The sequence below is a fragment of the Haemaphysalis longicornis genome, unplaced genomic scaffold (assembly GCF_048455015.1).
Source record: "Haemaphysalis longicornis isolate Haplotype H1 unplaced genomic scaffold, Haemaphysalis longicornis Haplotype H1 scaffold_15, whole genome shotgun sequence".
NCBI lineage: Eukaryota > Metazoa > Arthropoda > Arachnida > Ixodida > Ixodidae > Haemaphysalis > Haemaphysalis longicornis.
This window is the reverse complement of record NW_027526257.1, coordinates 9,094,601-9,113,340: the sequence shown is the minus strand read 5'-3', so window position 1 is coordinate 9,113,340 and position 18,740 is coordinate 9,094,601. Positions and strand designations below refer to the sequence as shown.

Sequence of the window (18,740 nt, the reverse complement as noted above, 5' to 3'; positions counted from 1 at the left end):
AAATACACTGAGGGCAAACCATGTAGCCCGCGTACACGCCACGAACCCTGTTGGGCCTTGTTTCGTACACGCCATCGTCGTCTTTGTTATCACACCAAGCTTTCCACATCACATATCCCCCCACCCTTAGAAAAGTTTTTTCAATAAGAAAACTACACACGGAGCAGAAAAAACACTTGTGAACCATCGTACTGGAGTATCCAGTCCACAGAACCGTTACACACACTCGGAGAGCACCACACACCGCCGCGTAGTTTTGGAGGTGCAAAGTCGGGCAATAAATAGTTCACATAATCGCATTTGAAACACCCCCACAAAAACATTACTCCAGTGAAGAAGATAACGTTACATTAGTAAGCCAATCCGCAAACCGAATTACTATGCAATGAAACCTCGTGAATACGTTTTTAACCGGACCGCCAAAAAACGTAACAGCCCGGAAAACTTAAGAGTGAGGTCAGCCACAAAAATGGGCCAGCGTCTAACTGGCGTTGTTAAATCACCCCTATCTAGAACTCCATTTTTTCCAACTTGGTTTCGGCCCGTTCCGCGAGATGTAGCGGTCTTTTTTGCATTTTTGATGTGCACAATAAATGTTGCCAAGAGCAATTAAGACGGCCGTCAAGTCATGTGAGTCGTCTAAAAATCACTGTAATACTCGCTCGCCGTCACCCTACTCGTGAAGGTCGACAGCAAAACCAGGCGTCGTAAAATCACCGTACCACTCGCTCGCCATTCCGACCGTTTCGCGGCGCGAACACGAGCGCCGTGATATTCAAAATAAACGAAAGCAGCCCCTTTGACACAAACGATTTATTTCTGCAATATGAGTCTAACGCTTTAAAAAATCGAGAATAAAAGCTTGCCGTTTTTTCGCCCGCTCGTAAGCACCCCTCGCTTCTCAATAACCTGAAAGGCCGGTTTGCTTTCAGCATCACTTTGATGTGCGACGAATATGTGAAGGAGGTCCATTGCCACGACGGCTACTCCAGAGCTTGTAGTGTCTAGCAAGTCCCCAGACACTACAAGCTTTGGAGAAACTGGCGCGAGTGATAGTGTGGGTGATGTACAAAGTGCCGAGAAAAGCAAGGTAGCAGCAGCCGACGACGCGGCGAGACCGATCTCAACGGTGCCGCAGCAACACCGCCTGGTGGCCGACTGCATTGGCCTATGCCACGGTACAGGAAGGCCCCGCTCTTAGCTGAGTGACGTAACCTAAAAACGCTGTACGGCACCATTACACCAGTCTTGCGGCGCTCACATCCCGCACTTCTGGCGTTCCGAAGTGAAATTTCTGTTGTAAGCACAGTGATGGTTGTGATAGCACCTTCGGCGGATCGCCGTCTAATCACGGCCACTCCAACTCGCTTTCGGCTTCTTGTAGCCCGTTCACTAACAAAGCCTCGCCAAGACTCATCAGAACCCCAAAATGGCGGTGCCCAAGCGGCTGCGGAGTGTCACGTTGCGACGCATCATACGGAAACGGGCCCACAGTTGCGACGTTACAGCAGGGTCCGGAATGCATTATATCGCTTCGGAGCTATGCCAGGACCGGTGACAAGCAACGTAACAGCCAGGAAAACGCGACAGTGAGGAATGTAACCGCGGGGTTCTACTCTATTTACATAGGGAAAGCGTGAGAATTATATAGCCAGAAATCAACCAAAAAGGCAGCTGGCAGGTAGTTTGTCCCGTTTGCGACCATGGCGGCGTGCCACGCTCGGCTCATTTTGCAGACACGTCCATCGGAGTAGTGACTTGACTTCCTATTATTATTACAAGCGATGCGAGCTGAAGGGAACGCAATAGAACTCTGTCGGCACCGTGAGCGCGAGTGCACATTTTTTCCGATAGAACCATTCAGAGAACAGCCAGTTGCCTATAACTCTCCACTATTCGCTGTCCTCCAAGTTTTTTTTTCCTGATTTTTGGTGTTCGGTGGTTTTGCACCTTTCGCCGACTGAAGTAGCACCTTCGTAGCTTATGCAGCTACTTCGTAGTCCTTTACACTATCTGGTTTGAAATGTGGGAGTTTAGGGCCTCCCCGTTTCTGGTACGACTGTTTTTTGTAACAGATTTGCACCCCGGATCAGTATTACCGTCATGTTTAACCTCGGGTTCAACAGCCGAGCAAACATTAAATTTAATGCCGACGCCTGCACTTTTTCAGAAATGACGTTATCAATACCCGATTGAAGCATCTGTTTCTGCCTGGCCTCAATTTCCGCAAGCCATTCTCGAAGATGAAAATTTCGTTCTTAAAATTTCTGCTATCTTTTTAAGTGCTTTTATTTCTAAGGCCATTTTCTCGCGCTCTTCTGATGATCCGCGAGCACCCAGTCTTATAACTCTCCACAGCTTAACCCTACGGTCTCCCCAGTTCCCTCAACCTGAGCCTCAGCTGCAGTTTCTTCTTTTCCTGCTCGACTACCAATATAGTAGCCTCGCGCTCTCAGCTCTTCCATCTCGCGGGTTCGCAAAAGCGTCGTCAACCCATGCACGCACCCCGGTGTCACTTAACCCAAAACTCTTCCCCGCCGCAACACTCTCCTGTAGTCTCATCGTACCCTGAATCCTGAGCCGTAACCTTTCACAACAAAAACGCCCCCGGGCTGCCACGAAAGTCAATTTGTGTCACAGAAAGCCCCAGCTGGGGTTTTTTTAGGTATTCACTGGCTACTGGGATTTGTCACATTGCCAGTAACTAGACGAGGGTGCCTGGCAACAGTACCAAAAAACATACATACCAAAAAGTCGCAACGCCAATCAAAATACAAAAGGTAACACAGGAAAGCACATCCCAACTCAAAGTTGTGCCAAATGTGCCTAAGTATGAGAACTTCCTCTTCAAAAAACATACAAAGAGAGTCCCAATCGAAGATTCACGGCGATGAGGCGCTGTCTGCAGGGCGCCATGAGTTCTACCGACGATGCGTGCTGAGGCGTCGCGCAGCTACGGTGATGTCGTCGCGCGTGTCGTAACGGAGACGAGGAAGACATACCGTTGTCCTCGTAGACAACGGTCTGCTCGGCAGACGCGTACGATCGGGCGCCCGTAGCAGCGGTACGGAGGTAACCCGCCACTGCCGGTCGACGAGGGGCAGCAGGCAGTGGGTCATTCGAAAGTGAAGCAAGCCAACATTGCGGCCCTCCACAAGTCAAGTGTCGGCACCGGCCCCGGCATGCGAGGCACCAGGTAGAACATTCTCGAGCTCGGCTCCTGAAATCCTAGCTAGCTTCGAGTCATCAACCTTGTCATCGAGCCCTTCAAACCTGGTCCGTACACTTCTCTCAGCAGTTCTTCCAGGTTCCAGCCAGGTCTCTCCAGCTACTTGCTTGGGGCCACTTCCCATTGGCCCACGTCATTCCCTCGTGTGGCTTGGTGATTCTTAATCCCCCGCGCATCCACACTGAGGGAAATCCCCGCAGCCCGCATACGCGCCATGAGCACTCTGAGGGCATGTTTCGGCCACGCTGACGTCGTCGTCGTCGTCACAACGAGCTTTCCACCTCACAGCACGCGAAGCAGCCCCTCGTACAGTACCTGGTGTTTATTTAAAACCCGACTGCTAGGCCACATAATCCGCGGTGCACAACCCGGCAGAATGACCTTGCTACGACGCATTTTTGGACCACAGGTTGTTAATACATAGGAATGGGCAATTGTGGCAGACTGAGCTTTGCGCTACACCCGAGCTCCGAGGTCTATCACATGTTGGGTGAAGCCCCCATTCCAGACGCCTGAAAAAATCTCGCAAGTGACTGAGTAAAAAGGGGGTGGTCAATGGCAAGCTGTCTTACTCAGCCCGTTACCGGAAGGCAGCGCTAGTTGTGGTAAAAAAGGGCCACGGTGTCAACCACGCGGTCTTCCAGAATATCTGTGGTAGGGAATACCGATGACAAGTGCCTATAAAAATATACAGATACCTTATAGCACGCCGTTCTGCATTCAGACTGTGGCCATTGGTTCAGAGCTCCGCATTACAGGAGTGCACGCAGATTTGCACGAGTGAAGTACTTTACCTGAACACGTGCTGGGTAAGCCTGTCTGTATTTCCTTTCACTCAGCCACACAGCCAATAATTGATAGACCTATTGAAAGAGACGTTTATACGAGGAGAACATTTACTATCCAACAATTTCTTCGCAATGTAAAACGTGCCGTCATTGGTAAGCATAAAAAAGAGTTTCGGCATATTGGAAGCAAGATGTCAATACATAGGAGCATTTGCATTATTCGTTAATTGAAAATACATGACTGCTTGATGTTTGGGTTAGCAAGTAAAAATGCGCATTAAAAAGTGTTTTGTCTTCGAATACTGCAGGTGCCCGCTGCGTCCTCCCGTGTCATTGTTCCAAGCTCAGAACTAACAAAAGGTTCGAGCAGCAGGCGCGAGCAGCATAAAGGGCGAAAATTCGATTCACTTGAGCAGACATCCCAGGAGAATTATTGACGAACGAGTGAGATTGGACATGCAGCGCTTGAGAGGTGGGCGGGAAAAAGAACAGAAGCATGTACGTGGCACGGCCCGAAGACGACTTTCGTTTTTCGATGTCATATAGTACACTGAAGTGAAAAGATATGTGCCCAATTTTTTTGTAAGTGAGCCTGGCACATGAACAACTACACATAGACTGACGTGTGTCTGCGTTGATTCTACAAAAATACATAAGCATTATAGAATGTCTCCGGGGAACTCAAGCGCAACATTTCTCATTTCCACAGATATACGACGGCTACTACAAACCGAAGCGAGGAAGTCATGCTTTCCAGTTGCTCCCATTGCTCAATCGCCTGAAGAGTCGCGGGTTCATTAAGCTCCGCACTACAGACTACCGCGACCCTCCGATTCTGCAGCCGCGGTACTACACCCACCCAGAAGACATCCACGTTGCTGTTGAAGGTAAGCATATGACATTAGTAGAACGTGGAGGTAACATTTGCGTGTAAAAGTGTATATGCTAGTCAAAAAAGTCTTAACTCAAAAACTGATTAATTTTATTGATTGTAGGGTTTGACGCACCTACGCTGCACAGGCGTAGAGGCACGCCGTAGTGCAGGGCGGCGGCGGAATAATTTCGAGCACCTGAGTATGGTTAACGTGCGGCGAAATCTTGAACGCACGGGCTTTTTTGCTTTTGTCTCCATCAGAAAAGCAACCACCGTAGCCGGAATACGAGCCCGCGTCCTCGTGCTCAGCCGCATTACCAAAAAAAGGCAGCTTACCTGATCGGATTCCTGCAAATGTTTGTCAAGCCGCCTTGATGACTTTGCTTGTGGCGTCCGCCATTTTTCGAACGGACTCGTAGGGACGACTGCGGCGTGTTCCCCTTCGCACGGTACATCCCGAATCAGCGGGAAAACTAGTAGTTCTAGGCGCCGTGAACATGAAAGCGTAAGACCGCCATCTCGTACAGGGTTGTGATAACCTGTAAATAATTTGTATAATTTATCTGAAGCGGTACTGCCCGGGAGACAGTACTGACGCCTTCGCATGCCGCACGCTAGCGAGCGGCGCATGGCCGAAGAAAACAGCAGGAAAGTGAATGTTTTGCCATTCTCGGCTGACGCGATCACCACTGTTCTATAGGCGGTCTTTTTTGTGGGCAAACATGATAGGGCTCGTCTCGCTCTAGTTGCCCATAACTGTCTCAAAGCTCACATGATAAACTCAGAGAAGGTTTGCTGTATTTTATTGAACCTATACATGTTCACACTCTGGAACGTCATCTCTTCGGACTTCTTGTTTTCGTTGGGCTTGGCGTTTGAGCCCCTTGCTCGAAGCTCGATAGCAAGGCCTTTTGTATTTTGTAGTGAAAACATTGTTACGGGCAAGGTAATAAATTGGAAACATTCGTACAGCCAGAGACCAGGCAACGCTCAAGACGAACAAGGCCGAGGGCTTGCGACAGAGCTGTGATGAAAGTGGCCGAAGGTCGGTCTGAACACCCTTGACATCGAAAAGGTGTCCAAGCAGCAGAATTTGGCGGCCACAAAAGTGATATTTCCGTGAGTTTCGCTGAACATCGAAACTCTTCCAGAATTACCGGAAACCTCTTGAGGTGGTATAGAATGTTGAGGCAAAATATTACATCTTCAAGGTAGCATAAATAGGTCAACCACTGGAACCCATGGAGTAGAGAGTCCATTATCTGCTCAAAAGTACTATGTGTCTTAACTAGGCAAAAGGGCATTACCTAAATTATATAAAGCCCATCACTCATAAGGAGTGCCGTATTTTTGCGGTCTGAGGCGTAAAACAGAACTTTGCTTATATCCAGACCTGAGGTCAGTAGGCGATAAATATTTAGTGCCATGTAGGCAGTCCAGTGCGTCGTCATTGCGTGGCAATGTGTAAACTTCGTGCTTGGTGATCTGATTGTGGCGTTGAAAATCTACGCAAAGCCTCCAGCTGCCATCTTTCTTTTTTACTATAACGACAGGCGAAGCCCGGAGACTCGCAAAGGTTTCATGTTCTTGCGGAGCATGCGTTCCACTAACTCCCTAATGACGAGTCCTTCAGCATAACACACACGGTATGGGCGGCTGTGCACAGGGCTTGCAGAATATGCGTCTATACCAGTTTATTGAGGAGTAGTGTGAACCGAAAACCGATTGTGGAAGTTGAAAATATCTCGGCAGGTGGTCAAAAGGTGGCGTAGAGCGGCAGCTTCGTCTGTTGGAACATCTGAGTAGGCGACCGTTTTTGTGATACCCTAGAATAATTGCAAAGAAAGTTCCTTGAGTAACAGTTTTTTTGGGGGTGCGAGGAAGGGGCGTGGCAGGTTCATGCTCCAGGATGAAACTTGCTGATCACCTATTGGGCGGTGTGTAGCCAGAGATATACTCTTCGGTAGAACTTGCGCGGATGGGAAAATGTGGGGATAGTCAGGCGAATCTTGCGGTCAGCAACTGTCACAATAGTCTGTGGTAGGGCCACATCGCCTCAAAGCAGCATGGGAAACTTTTTTCACTAATAAAGCTCACCAGAACAAAGTCCAAACAGTCGCTATCATCTAAATCTTGACAAATGTTACAAGAATATTTTGAGTAATACAGAGCACGATTCGTTTTTGCGGTTTCAACTTGTTGATTGTTTCATACGGTTAGACCTTCACTTTCGTTGCTCTGATTCTTTCCTCAACTTTTCCTGATTCTACACCATTTCAAGATGACTACGATTTCTCCTACAAATACGTCGGCACGAGTGATCATTCGTGCACAGCGTTTAGCACGATTAGCTAGGCTACATTTTGGGGCAGAATATTAGACATTGCTTATTCCATAATCCTTTTGTCGGTATTCGAATTCTGGCATATTTTAGTCGAATAGCCCCACTGGTAATTTAAGACCTGATTTCTTGCTACACAGTGCGTTTAGGCGGGAGCATGTCACACACAGTGACGAAAAATGAGTACCGTACTCTTCACTTATAATTTGCTTTTTGCGTACCTTTTTTGTTTGTACCTGGATGCACGTTGTGAGAACGATAAATTTTTGAGTACCGCTTTTAGGGCCAATATTATAACAGGAGAACATATATTCGCGAAAATAATAGGGCACCAATACGTGGTGGAACGGGGTGAATAGATACAATCGTATCGAATAACCCTACTACGAATAGTGTCTGAGAGAGTTTATATACATTCCAATATTTTTGGCGAACACGAATCATTAGGTCTGTTGCAGACAAGGCGTACTTATGCAAAATGAAGGTGTGTGCATAAATGTTATCCAAACATGGCGATAGTTTCTTGCATTGCCTTACCAGTATAATATAAAATTCGGTTTTATTTCATGTATGGCAGTTACGGGAAAGCGCGTGGCATGGTTTAGAAATGCTTTCAATCGGCGTCTTCTTTGAGCCAGCCGTAAATTATAGTGTAAAGCAGCCTATATTTGCGCTTATAAAGCGTTGGTCTATACCCAATTGCGGGCATGTGTTCTTCTCTGTGTGTGTAATACTTTTCTGGCCTTTTATAGTTTGAGAACCGATACACAATGCAATATCTGGCACATATGCCTTGTTGGTGTCTGGGGTACCTATCGTAGGTGAATAATTGATTCATTCATTTTGGGGGCCCGTTATCAGTGCGTTTAGCAGCACGGGGTGATATAGCAAAAAAGTTTTGATAATACAGTTGCACTGCTGCGTGTGTGGGAAACAACGTGGGCATTTGACAATTAGCCAGAGTAATAGCAGCAACTTTCGGGTATGTCCCGGAGTGCTAGAGCTTAGGCTACCTTTTGGGTAAGAGATCTTACGACGTCAACCCGTATTTTCAATCTGAGGTACTTTGAGTACAGTAAATAGGTTAGCAAATAGGTGCCAGATGATGACGTTGGACCTCGAAGACACGCCAAAATTTCAATGTTTATGCCTAAGATATTGATATTTAAGATGTGCTAAGGACATCAAACTCCTAGCACGTGGACTTGTGGGTCAGGATGGCAACTTTACACCTCAATATGTGTGTAACGTTGATGTGTGCAACGTTGAAAGCTCATAGCGCAATGTTGGCGGGCTGCTGAATGTGTTTACTCATTTTACACCAACTTCTTTGCAAACAAGTTACAAATTAAAAAAAAACGCGAGCAATAGGAGAGAAAATTCTGCTATTCCGCTCAAGGCTGGCGTTCTTCGCGTGCTCAGTTGCCGCAGTGTTAGAAAATGGCTCCCCTTTTTCACAGACGGGAATAATGCACTTCTTCGGGCAACAAAAGAAACACACGCCGGAGTAAAATTAACTTTATATATTCTACTAAAATTGGACCTCCCCTCTTAGAGATCAGTTTTCTTTAGAGTATTTGAACCTAAGAAGAAACATATTCCATAAAGGTGGATGTTAAGCTTGGTAGCATAGTTGTTAGAAGCTGATAGTGCTAACAATTGTGACTTTGCTGTTATGAAACGGTAGAAGAACTACTTGTGGCTTCGGAAAGTGGTGCATCTTGATTTCCTGTAGCTACACTTAATGTTATTCGATAACTGCCCCATGCCTGGAATTCTAAGTTGGAATGGTCGGCTTTCGGGAGATTATTTTTTTAAATGTTTGAGTCTCGGGTTCCGATGAACGGTTGTGGTTTTGGGAGAACGTCGATACCCTCTACGTTCTCTATTGCTGAGGCTTGCGTCGGTGGATGGTCGTTGAATTTGAGCAGAGTTGGCAGCACCTTACGCAGTCTTCGTCAGAAGTGGAATCATACGAAACCCACATGGTTGATGGCGACTAATATGAACTTGATTGTGTCCTCATTTACATGTATCACCAATGTTCTCATTGTTAATATTTGGAAACGCCCTATTCTAAGCTCTAGCCCACAAACCTCCTCCCTAAATAAATTGGTTTCGCCACTGCAATTGTTCGTAGCATCCTTGTTACCCTAAACGAAATTACGTTTTTTTTTTGCAGCGATGCAACTGAGCATTCAAATTTTGAAGACACGGGCATTCTCGAGGCTTGGCACGCGACTCTGGGATGTACCGTTGCCGCCGTGCAGTCACTTCACCATGTGGAGTCATCACTACCTGGCGTGCGTGGCGCAGCACTTGTCGAGCACGGGATGGCACATGTGCTGTACCGTTCCCATGGGATCAGGACCAGCCTCTGTACTGGACACCCGACTAAGGTTTGTTTTCTCTCCAGAAATTGTGTGGAGTTCACCTTCATTTTGTTCCGCCAATGCCACACTTGTTGGGATAACAGCGTTTGCTCTCACTGCAGTCTGAAACAACAATTGTTGATTATGTACTGTTTTATCACCACGAACGAATTACGCAGAATCTTATACGGCAAGCGTAAAAAGAAACTGGCGTCGAAGGTTGCACGTAGTGGGATAATTTTTTTTGTTTAGGATTGGCGACATTTCTTATCAACGAACGTGCAGATTCCTATTAGAAAACAGAAACATTTAATGTATAGTGAATTGCTTTTAATTTGACCATTTAAAGAACAACTCTGGTATCCTCCTTGTGCTTTTCATTCACGTAATTTTCATTCCTTCGTTCGAGGCAAATCATAATTTCTATATTTTCTCACCGGTACCACTATACGACGAAGGTACAACCTGCTAAAAATTTGCGCTTGTAACTTGCCAAACACTTAGTCACAAACAAATGCACGATACTAGAGCAAGCACGAGCACGGTCAGTTATGGTTCATTGACCTAAATTGATGTTTCGGTTTTCATTGCGTAATGTATTCGGCATGTGCGTCTTTTCAAAACTAAACGATGCAGAGGCTTCTCTGAGCTCAAATCACAACAATCCAAACCTGAAGTTTTGCTTTTTTGTAGTTTTGTAAACACCAATAACTTTTGTTAGCAGCTATTACCCTTACTGCAGTTAAGCGAAAAATCTTTACCATCTGTTAACACAGAAAGTTGAGATTAGTGCTAAAGCTTTTGATATGAAAAGTGCATCGAACCGTCTCTAAAATTGCGTCAATTAAGCGTTAACTTTAAAAGAACCAAATAGCCAACGTAGAACAAACCTATGCGACGATTTTTTGCACACTAAGTAAACGGATTTACGAACAATATCTATCTACAATACGTTGTATATGAGATAAAGGTAAGCCATCGTACTCTTTCCTTATGATCGGTGCGTCTATTCCCATCTAGAACCATTCGTTTGGCGATTTTCAAGTAACCGTTTTGCACAATGTATGCCAGGTGTGACGCCTGCACCGTGTGTCCGAAGATCTTTTCACAGCTTTTTTGTCGACCAACCTGTCCATTATCGATGCATTAGTTTTCTGACAGCACACCATATGTCCCCCTGAGAAATAGTTCGCTTTAGTCAGTCAACACGGCAGTATTGAGCCACTCTGTAATATCGACGCAGTGTGCCATGTGTCTACAAAATCTACTTATCGGGATAACTATATGCCCTTAACTATGACATGCGCATTCCTGTTTAAATGTCACTTCGACTCCGTGCGCCAGAAACCTACGCGCCACAGCTCCTGCGTAGGCAAACTCTACCCTGCGTCCTGAATTTGTTTGTTTAAATGTCTCCGTGTTTATCCAACACGCCTTTGCGCCCTTAACCATCAGTTTCTTCTTACAATATTTTCGTAAAACACGCATTTACAAATTCGCCCTCGGATCGTACAAAAAAAAATAATCTGCTGCAGAATACGTAAGGGCTGGGGTGACCTCTCAAACAATTCCAGATCATGAGTGGAAGCAACGTCTGCCATTGAAAAGAACAATGGATGACTTATGCGTCTTGCCGGTGCTGACCTATGGAATTAAAACTTTGGGTCCTAATCAAAAACTTGAAAGCAAGCTGAGGTTGGCTAAGCGGGCCATCGGAAAACATAAGAGGAGCAACGTTAAGACAATGAAAACGAGCGTCCTGGATCATAGAACAAACGGTAGTTGAGTATTTTATAGTTTAAATTAGGAAAAATAAACGCAGTTATGCTGGCAACGTATTTAGGTGAAATGACAGCCGGTTCACCAACAGGGTAACAGTGGATACCGTGAGACGGGTCCAAAAGACGGCGGATGCCGATAACCCGACGCAGAGACAAAATAAGAAAACTTGGAGGCAAAGAATGGACTTTTTCAGCGCCCGACATTGGCGTGGGAGGTCGATGGGATAGCCATTCACTCTGCAGTGGCTGTTAATGAAGATGTTAGAGGTGTAACCTACCTGTGTTTGCATACCTATCGAAAAACTTCAAAGCGCACAAAAAAACGGGGACAAAGAGGAGGGACACACACACACGCGCTTACTCGCAACTACCGGTTTTATTGAAAAAACACAAAAACAAAAGTGGGGAGTCTCTGCCGCATTGTTAAGAGCAAGGACAGGCCTAGGAAAAAGAGGAACGAGTGTGACGTCACCCATACGCAGCCTTTTGTTCGTCGTGCGATTGGCGTCGTTTACAGACTCCTGTTATCATGCAAGTCTGTGTACGTGGGCTAACCTGGACGCTGTCTAAACATTCGTTTGAATGGGCATGCGTCAACGGTAAAAAATTATACAGGCGCCAATTTGCCTGCTCATTGCCAAAAGTGTAAGTGTCACCCGTTGTTTGGTGACACAGAGGTGCTCTACAGGAATAATGATCAGACTGTCAGGGAATTGGTAGAGGCATACTTTATCAAGGACCATAATGACAAGTGTATAAGGAAATCATCCATTACTCTCCATGGGAAGGAACACACTCAAATCGGCACAACGTTTGTTTAAACTGTTTTGTGTTCATGTATAAATTTGTTTTTTCAATAAAACCGCTAGTTGCAAGTAAGCGCGTACGTGTGTCCCTCCTCTTTGACCGCGTTTTTTGTGCGCTTTGAAGTTTTTCGATATCATGCACCAACTAGCCCAACTTGCGGTATTGCTTCGGATACCTATCCTACAGTTACCGTAAGATGATTTCGATAGAAAGTTATTCTGAAATTGCATCTTTTAATTAGCACATCAATTCCAAAACGGAAGTACCCTTGTTACCCTTGACGTAACTTTGGGCATCTCGTTTCCTCATCAGCATTGCGGCCTTCAACAATTCTTTAGATTAGTAAGTTTAGTGCGACTCGTACGTAGGACGTAGCGATCAAAGCAATCACCGCAACCGCCAGTTCCTGCTGTTAATAACCTTTGTTCCGGAATTGTTCCGAAAGCACGGGTCGATGCGGTTAGCACGCAGGGAATTCTACGACACGCTATACGGACAGCGCGCGCTACAACCGCAAACCCGCCACGCAGTCACGGCTATGGTCCACCAGGCAACCGAAGTCACAGCCGCCAATATATGTACCACCTCTACAAGCCCTGCAGAGGAAATCCCCATCGCCCTAGCAGCCGTAACAAAACAGCGAATACATTGCAGTCATTACGAACTCCCAATTAGCACTCCTCAAATACCAGTTCGTTAGCATATCACCCTTCAACCTTCAGATCCATAATACCAACGCGCCGCTTCGCGACATTCATATCGTTTGGCCACCTGGAGACGAGTCGTTTGACGGACATGAGGCGGCACACGCCGCTGGCCGAGTACACATTCTCCGGGACATTTCCGAAGTGAGCCAAGACACGGAGAAGACCTCCCATACACTTAATGGCTCCGCGGACATTCTCTCTCACTTCAGACACGAGCGTCAACGGTTCCTGCCACCCAACTACCACCTTTACAGAGGCGAAGTGACCACACTCCGGGGTACAGACCATCTCCTACCCACACTGTACCCTCCTTCACCATACCTACCCCACCCAATATTACAGTACCTGCCACTTTTGTCACCATCCACGCACCCTGTTCTATCTCGTCTGGGAGTGTAAACAATTCCCATCCCTCACATCCCATCCCAGTCGCACGTACGAGCAGTGGGTGGACCGGCTGTCCAGTTCGGACCTCTTGACCCAGCGCATGCTGATAGGGAAGGCACGACCAGCGAGAAAGGACCAGGGCCTCCGGCTAGCGGATGCCCCTCACCAGTACTCTCATGATCCCGCACCATTAGGCTCTAAATTGGACGTTTCTTCTCTCTTTCTCGGTATTCATTAGTGAAGGTTTGTTTTTGTCTGGGCGCCACTGCACTAACGACAACGGTGGTGGCGGAAGAGCGTCCACGGTGAGAGCGAAGGACATGCGGACTACTCACAGCGGCCATCGAGGATACATATTCGCTCTCAACACTGTTTTCAGATAACTACCTGTACTCATGTTTCTCGACAGGAAGTGACAGAATTGACAGGCGAAGGGACAAAAGCACTCGCATTTTCGACTTCATGGTTGGTATGCCTGCTATCAAGAGGCGTTCCCGCGTATAATAGCCATACTTGCGGCGTTGCTACAGTTGCAAAACGCGATACACGTGGAGCGCTGTCACTTTCTTCTGGAGAACGAAGTGTGGTGTAGAAGGTTATATGCCAGCACTCAACGCCAAGAGACTCAGCTGGAAATCTAAATCCAGGAGCTTTTTCTATTGGCAGCATGGTCTTTGGGGGCGATAGTAGGACACATGAAGCTTTGGAGGCGACCACTCGCGTTTTCTCGTTGAGACAAGATAGGAAGGCTTTGGTTTTTCTAGGTAAGTAGGCCGACTCCCTGTGAGGCAGTGTCAGGCGGTTTTCTCTTGGAAAGACCAAAAACGTTCTAAAATTGCAAGTCCCCATTTGTTTCAAGCCTATTGAGTGTGGCACTTTATTTCTTGTAGTATTGAGCGTATCCTCTCAACACAGTTTTTCCGCAGTTGCGATTGCAACGCGATTGACATAAAATTTGAAAAAAAATAATTATTAGTTTTAGAGCCGTTATGCTTGTTTGTTACAATGCGCAGAAGATTGTTTTATTTTCTTTGTCTCACACAGCAGGTTTTCGGGTCACAAGTATATCAGAATAATCAGTTGATGGAAAATTTATGCTAATGCCCTATGTACAAGTGATTAATAAGTGATGCCATAAAGTGTGGATTGCTCATTCACATGTTGACAAGTGAAAGCTGTTACGTAGAAAAAAAGGATTTCTGAATTGTTACTTGTTCGGGCTACGAATGAAGGACATCCTTTTTTCACTTTCAAATAATTACGCCAAGACTACTTTTTATACAACAGCATTTGCCGGTATTTTTAACCAAAACCTACTGCTTTTTGCCTCTGGTGTGCGTTCCGATGTCTTCAGGGTGGCCTTGCCATCATTCCCTACTCAGTTTCTGCTCGCGGTCACGTTCTGTGCGTGCACTTTTACGGCTCGAGCACCACCGTGTTTCTTCCCCTGGTATGATGAGGTAGGAACCTTATAGCCAAGACATAAATCAACTGAATTGATTTGCCACGCGCCTGTTTTCGTTTTACTGCGGAGACTGCCTCAACTAAGCATTGTTTTCATATTTTATCAGTTCGTTAAGGCGGTACTTATTCTGTTAAGCCCGAAAGACAAAAATTATCATTCGGCCGCATCAAATAAGGCAGTGACGTCCATACAAGGTGCTACGTGATATGACGATGTCTAAATTTTGAATTCAAACCTGATTCCGTGTCGGTTCTGTGTAACAATATGCTTGGTATCCGAAATTATCGTTGGCTGGGAATCCTCAATACCTGAGTAATCGGCATACCATGATGCTGCAATGTTTTCAGGTGTAAAATGTGCTACGTTACCCTATAGTCACGGCTTGGAATCGTTACGATCACTAGCAGAGGCGTGCGCAGTGGATGAGCACCCTCGGCCTCACCGGAGACGCTCAAATAGCCATGCCCTATTACCCCACCTTTGGAGCTTGCCTGCATCGTGCCTGTGTATTAAGAGGGGTATACGTACCCGGCCAAGGTTCGACTGATTGGGGATCGTGCCCGAATGCAGTCGGTGCTTATTGGAACCCCACACCAACGAGAACTCGCCAGCGCGTCAGTGTCCTTCTGCACGCGTTCTTTGAACTCGCTTGTGGAGCAAATAACGTTACAAAAAAAAAGTGGTGTATCCTGTATCTTTGGCGAAGAAGAAATTAGTCAAGTTAAAACAACGTGCACTATCGCGGATTCGAACTCGTAAATTACAAAACGGTATTCTTAGCGATACAGACCTTCTCTATCAGCTAGCGCAGCCGGGGTCAGAAATTTAAAGTGTATAATATATAGCCAAATTAATTTTTTATTTATTTTAGCATTCTAGGCAGCTTACATTACCATTTCTTGAATAGCGCTCGTGCAGTGAGTGTCACCTAAGTTTCCACAAATATCTCACCTTTATATCGACTGCATTCTTTAGGCGGAAAAGCGTTCGCTGATGTGTGGTTATGCTGTTGACCACTTTGCTAGTCCCCGCACTTTGATTTTAGGTTGCACAATAAATGTTTTGGTTGATTTTAGTTCTTGGTATCTGTAATAACTTCACTTACTCTCCCGCCGCCTGCGATTGCCCTTACATGTTTCTACTAGCGTACGTGTCAGTAAAGTGTCGCATGTGCGCTTGTGGGGAGCGACTTGGACTTAAAGCTTGATACGGTCTGATAACTGACAAACTAAAGGTGCATGCTTCCAATCAAAAACATGTTATGGCTTAGTTTCAAAAGAGCGAACGAATTGGGACGACCCGGTGGTGGCAGGCTAAATAAACTCTGGGCTCACTGATTCTGTCGGAGGGACGGCGAGCAGTGCACTAGCCCAGTCAAGAAAAGCCTTCTCGTCTTGACGTCATACAAAACGTCGCAATATTAGAGCAAGGATGATGCAGAGAAGAGGACTGCATTTCGAATAGATTTTGCTACTGAATAAAATCGCCTAAACGCCACGAGAACAGTCGAAACATGGCCTCGATACTCCAGACTACAGTTTGTGCTTGTAATCCCGCAATGTTAAAAATCAATTCAGTGTCCGTTTAAAGCGCAACTGTCGTAAGGTGTCGAGGAGAAGATGGTTGTCGTGTCACACAGCCATCAGAATAACCACTTTAGGGGAAAATGTGCATAGGCACTTTGTAAGGGGGGTTAAGCCGTGGAGCTTTAAAGTGTGGTTGGCGGTTATTTGTGGCCTACTAATTTCTGTGTAATAGGAGGCCGGTGTTTGCCTCTTCGCCATTGCCACGTTAACCCTTCCCCGCTTGAGCCGCCGCCGCTCCGCCCCGCAGTTGTTGTTTCAGCTATGCTTCAATCAATATCTCGCGGCGCACGCTGTCTGATGCGACAGATTCATTTTCACTCCCTTCAACGTGCCGTTCCCACTTACCTGTATCGGTCAATGTGAGAGCGTAAAGCAGAAATGTGATGCATTGCAACGTCATGTACATAAACTCTGCCGATCTCTCTCCCCGTACTTGTGCCTCCGGTCCAAGCATGGTTTTTTGTGCATGCGCATGGGGTTATGCTAAAGGAGTTTTCGGCGTATCCGGGACAGTAGTAGTTTTCTTTGCCTAGCCATATAAAGGTTCGACGTACCGGTGATATGGAAATATTCATCTTACAACTGAAAGCCTCAGGTTTCCTATTTTACTGTGTGCTAAGCAATTTGTTATGGCAGTGCTTTCAGAAACGTGATTTGGTTTCATCCAACGTAATGTCTTTTTTTTTCTTTCTTTGTTGCAGGGTTCGTGGTTTGAAAGCGCTGCGCGTTGTGGATGCTTCCGTCATGCCACACATTGTAACCGCCAACTTAAACGCGGCCGTGTATATGATCGCGGAGAAGGCAGCTGCCATGATTATTGAAGACAACACCGTGCTGAAAAATGGCGGCTCGAAAATTCCAATTTTTTAAGCTTTCCGACCCTTGGCAACAAGACTACCTCCAACCAAGCGTGTCATGCTAAAAGTGCTACGAGATAGCACCTGTCACCCTAAAACAAATGAAAACGAATTAGTTGCTTCGCTGCAAGCGAAGACGATAGCGTTTCTGGCACCTGGGCAAAGAAAAGCCCATGCTCACCCTCCGTCTCGTTTATCACTTCTCGTACAAGTTTCGTCCGCACGTTTCCCTCCGCACTAACTGCTTAGTGAAGCCCACTCCGTCCCTGCGCGAGAGGCCACACACTGCTCGGTCGCTTTTCTCCTCAACAAAAACCGACATTTTTGCTGGATTAGGTGCTAGTTTCGGCTACACTGGACGCACAAGCTGATAACTAAGGTTCTCATTTATTTGATTTCATTCACCTCATTTATTTCATGTCCTTTATTATATGAAAGGCAAGAGGAAAAGCCACCCGGCGGCAGCTTGACACAGCGGCACCTCTACCGTAACATGGGCAACACTGAAGACAACATACACAACTGCGTTTACCTGTTAACTACAGTAAGCATGGCAGGTTTGTGTCCTTGGATACAAGGATCGCACCAACTGCACCCTAACCAATGTTTAGCAGCAACTGCTGCCTGGAAACACCTATTCTGGTGCGTTACGACCTGGATTAGGTCCTGCTGAGAAAAAGGACAACTGTTCACAAAGTACGTTTCAAAATATTTGGGATTAGGCTCCCAGGAAGTATAGCATCAGTACACAGCTGTCAGTCCCAAAAACGCAGTTTTTGTAGGGTATTTTCTTTAAATTGACAATAATGCAGGTCACACTTTGATCTAGCACGTAAGGATGTGCGAAAAGCACGAACTGTACTTCTTCGATTGCATCTGAATTTGATGCTGATTGCGGATTCTTCATTTTCTTACGTTTGTTGTTTCTGAAGTGACGAATTGGTGTTAATAGTTACGTACTTATGTGTTGCTTAATAAAAAATACGGAAGCTCTCTTTTTTGTACGTTTATGCCTTTCGAAAGACAACTTGCCCGTGGGACCAATTTCCCACACGCAGCTGTCTGTTCACCTCTTCGCATGATATTCCTGTTTCGGATAGACAATGACGGTATTTAGAAGCAGAGACAAGACGAACACAATTCTTCTCGGTTGCAATACAGTCACTAGAAAATTTGCGATTTTCTTTTTCTTCCTCGGGACAAAGGAAGGTATATGTCAAATTTAGATGTAATGCTAGCGGGTGGGGACCATAATAACCCTATTTTTAATGGTAAAGGCATTCACTTTTCTCCTTCTTGGAGCGTGCTTTGAGCTGCACAAAAAGGAGCGGGAGCCCAGGAACGCAAGCCTGAATGTGGAAACAGCAGTGCCAGAGAAGGGTTCTGACGAAAAGAAAAAAAACATGATAAAGCACGAACTGGGAAAGGGAAACAGGAGCGTCGCAGGAGGCTACGCCACTGCCGAACAAGCATTACGTTATGCCTTGAGATAGGGGAAAGGGTACCGGCGGTTGCGAAGAGGAGGCTCCCCCCCCCCCGCAATGGT

At 46.2% G+C, this 18,740-nt stretch overlaps 1 protein-coding gene across 1 annotated transcript in view; it reads left to right on the top strand.

Moving 5' to 3' along the window:
• Window positions 1-18,189, top strand: part of LOC144165793 (glucose dehydrogenase [FAD, quinone]-like) — a 105,482-nt gene extending 87,293 nt beyond the window's left edge. The window contains exons 9-11 of the mRNA XM_077695568.1: window positions 4,727-4,904; window positions 9,415-9,631; window positions 17,039-18,189. Of these exons, the coding sequence (XP_077551694.1) occupies window positions 4,727-4,904; window positions 9,415-9,631; window positions 17,039-17,207 (564 nt within the window). The 3' untranslated portion in view covers window positions 17,208-18,189. The remainder of the gene's footprint in view (window positions 1-4,726; window positions 4,905-9,414; window positions 9,632-17,038) is intronic.
• The last annotated feature ends 551 nt before the right edge of the window (window positions 18,190-18,740 follow it).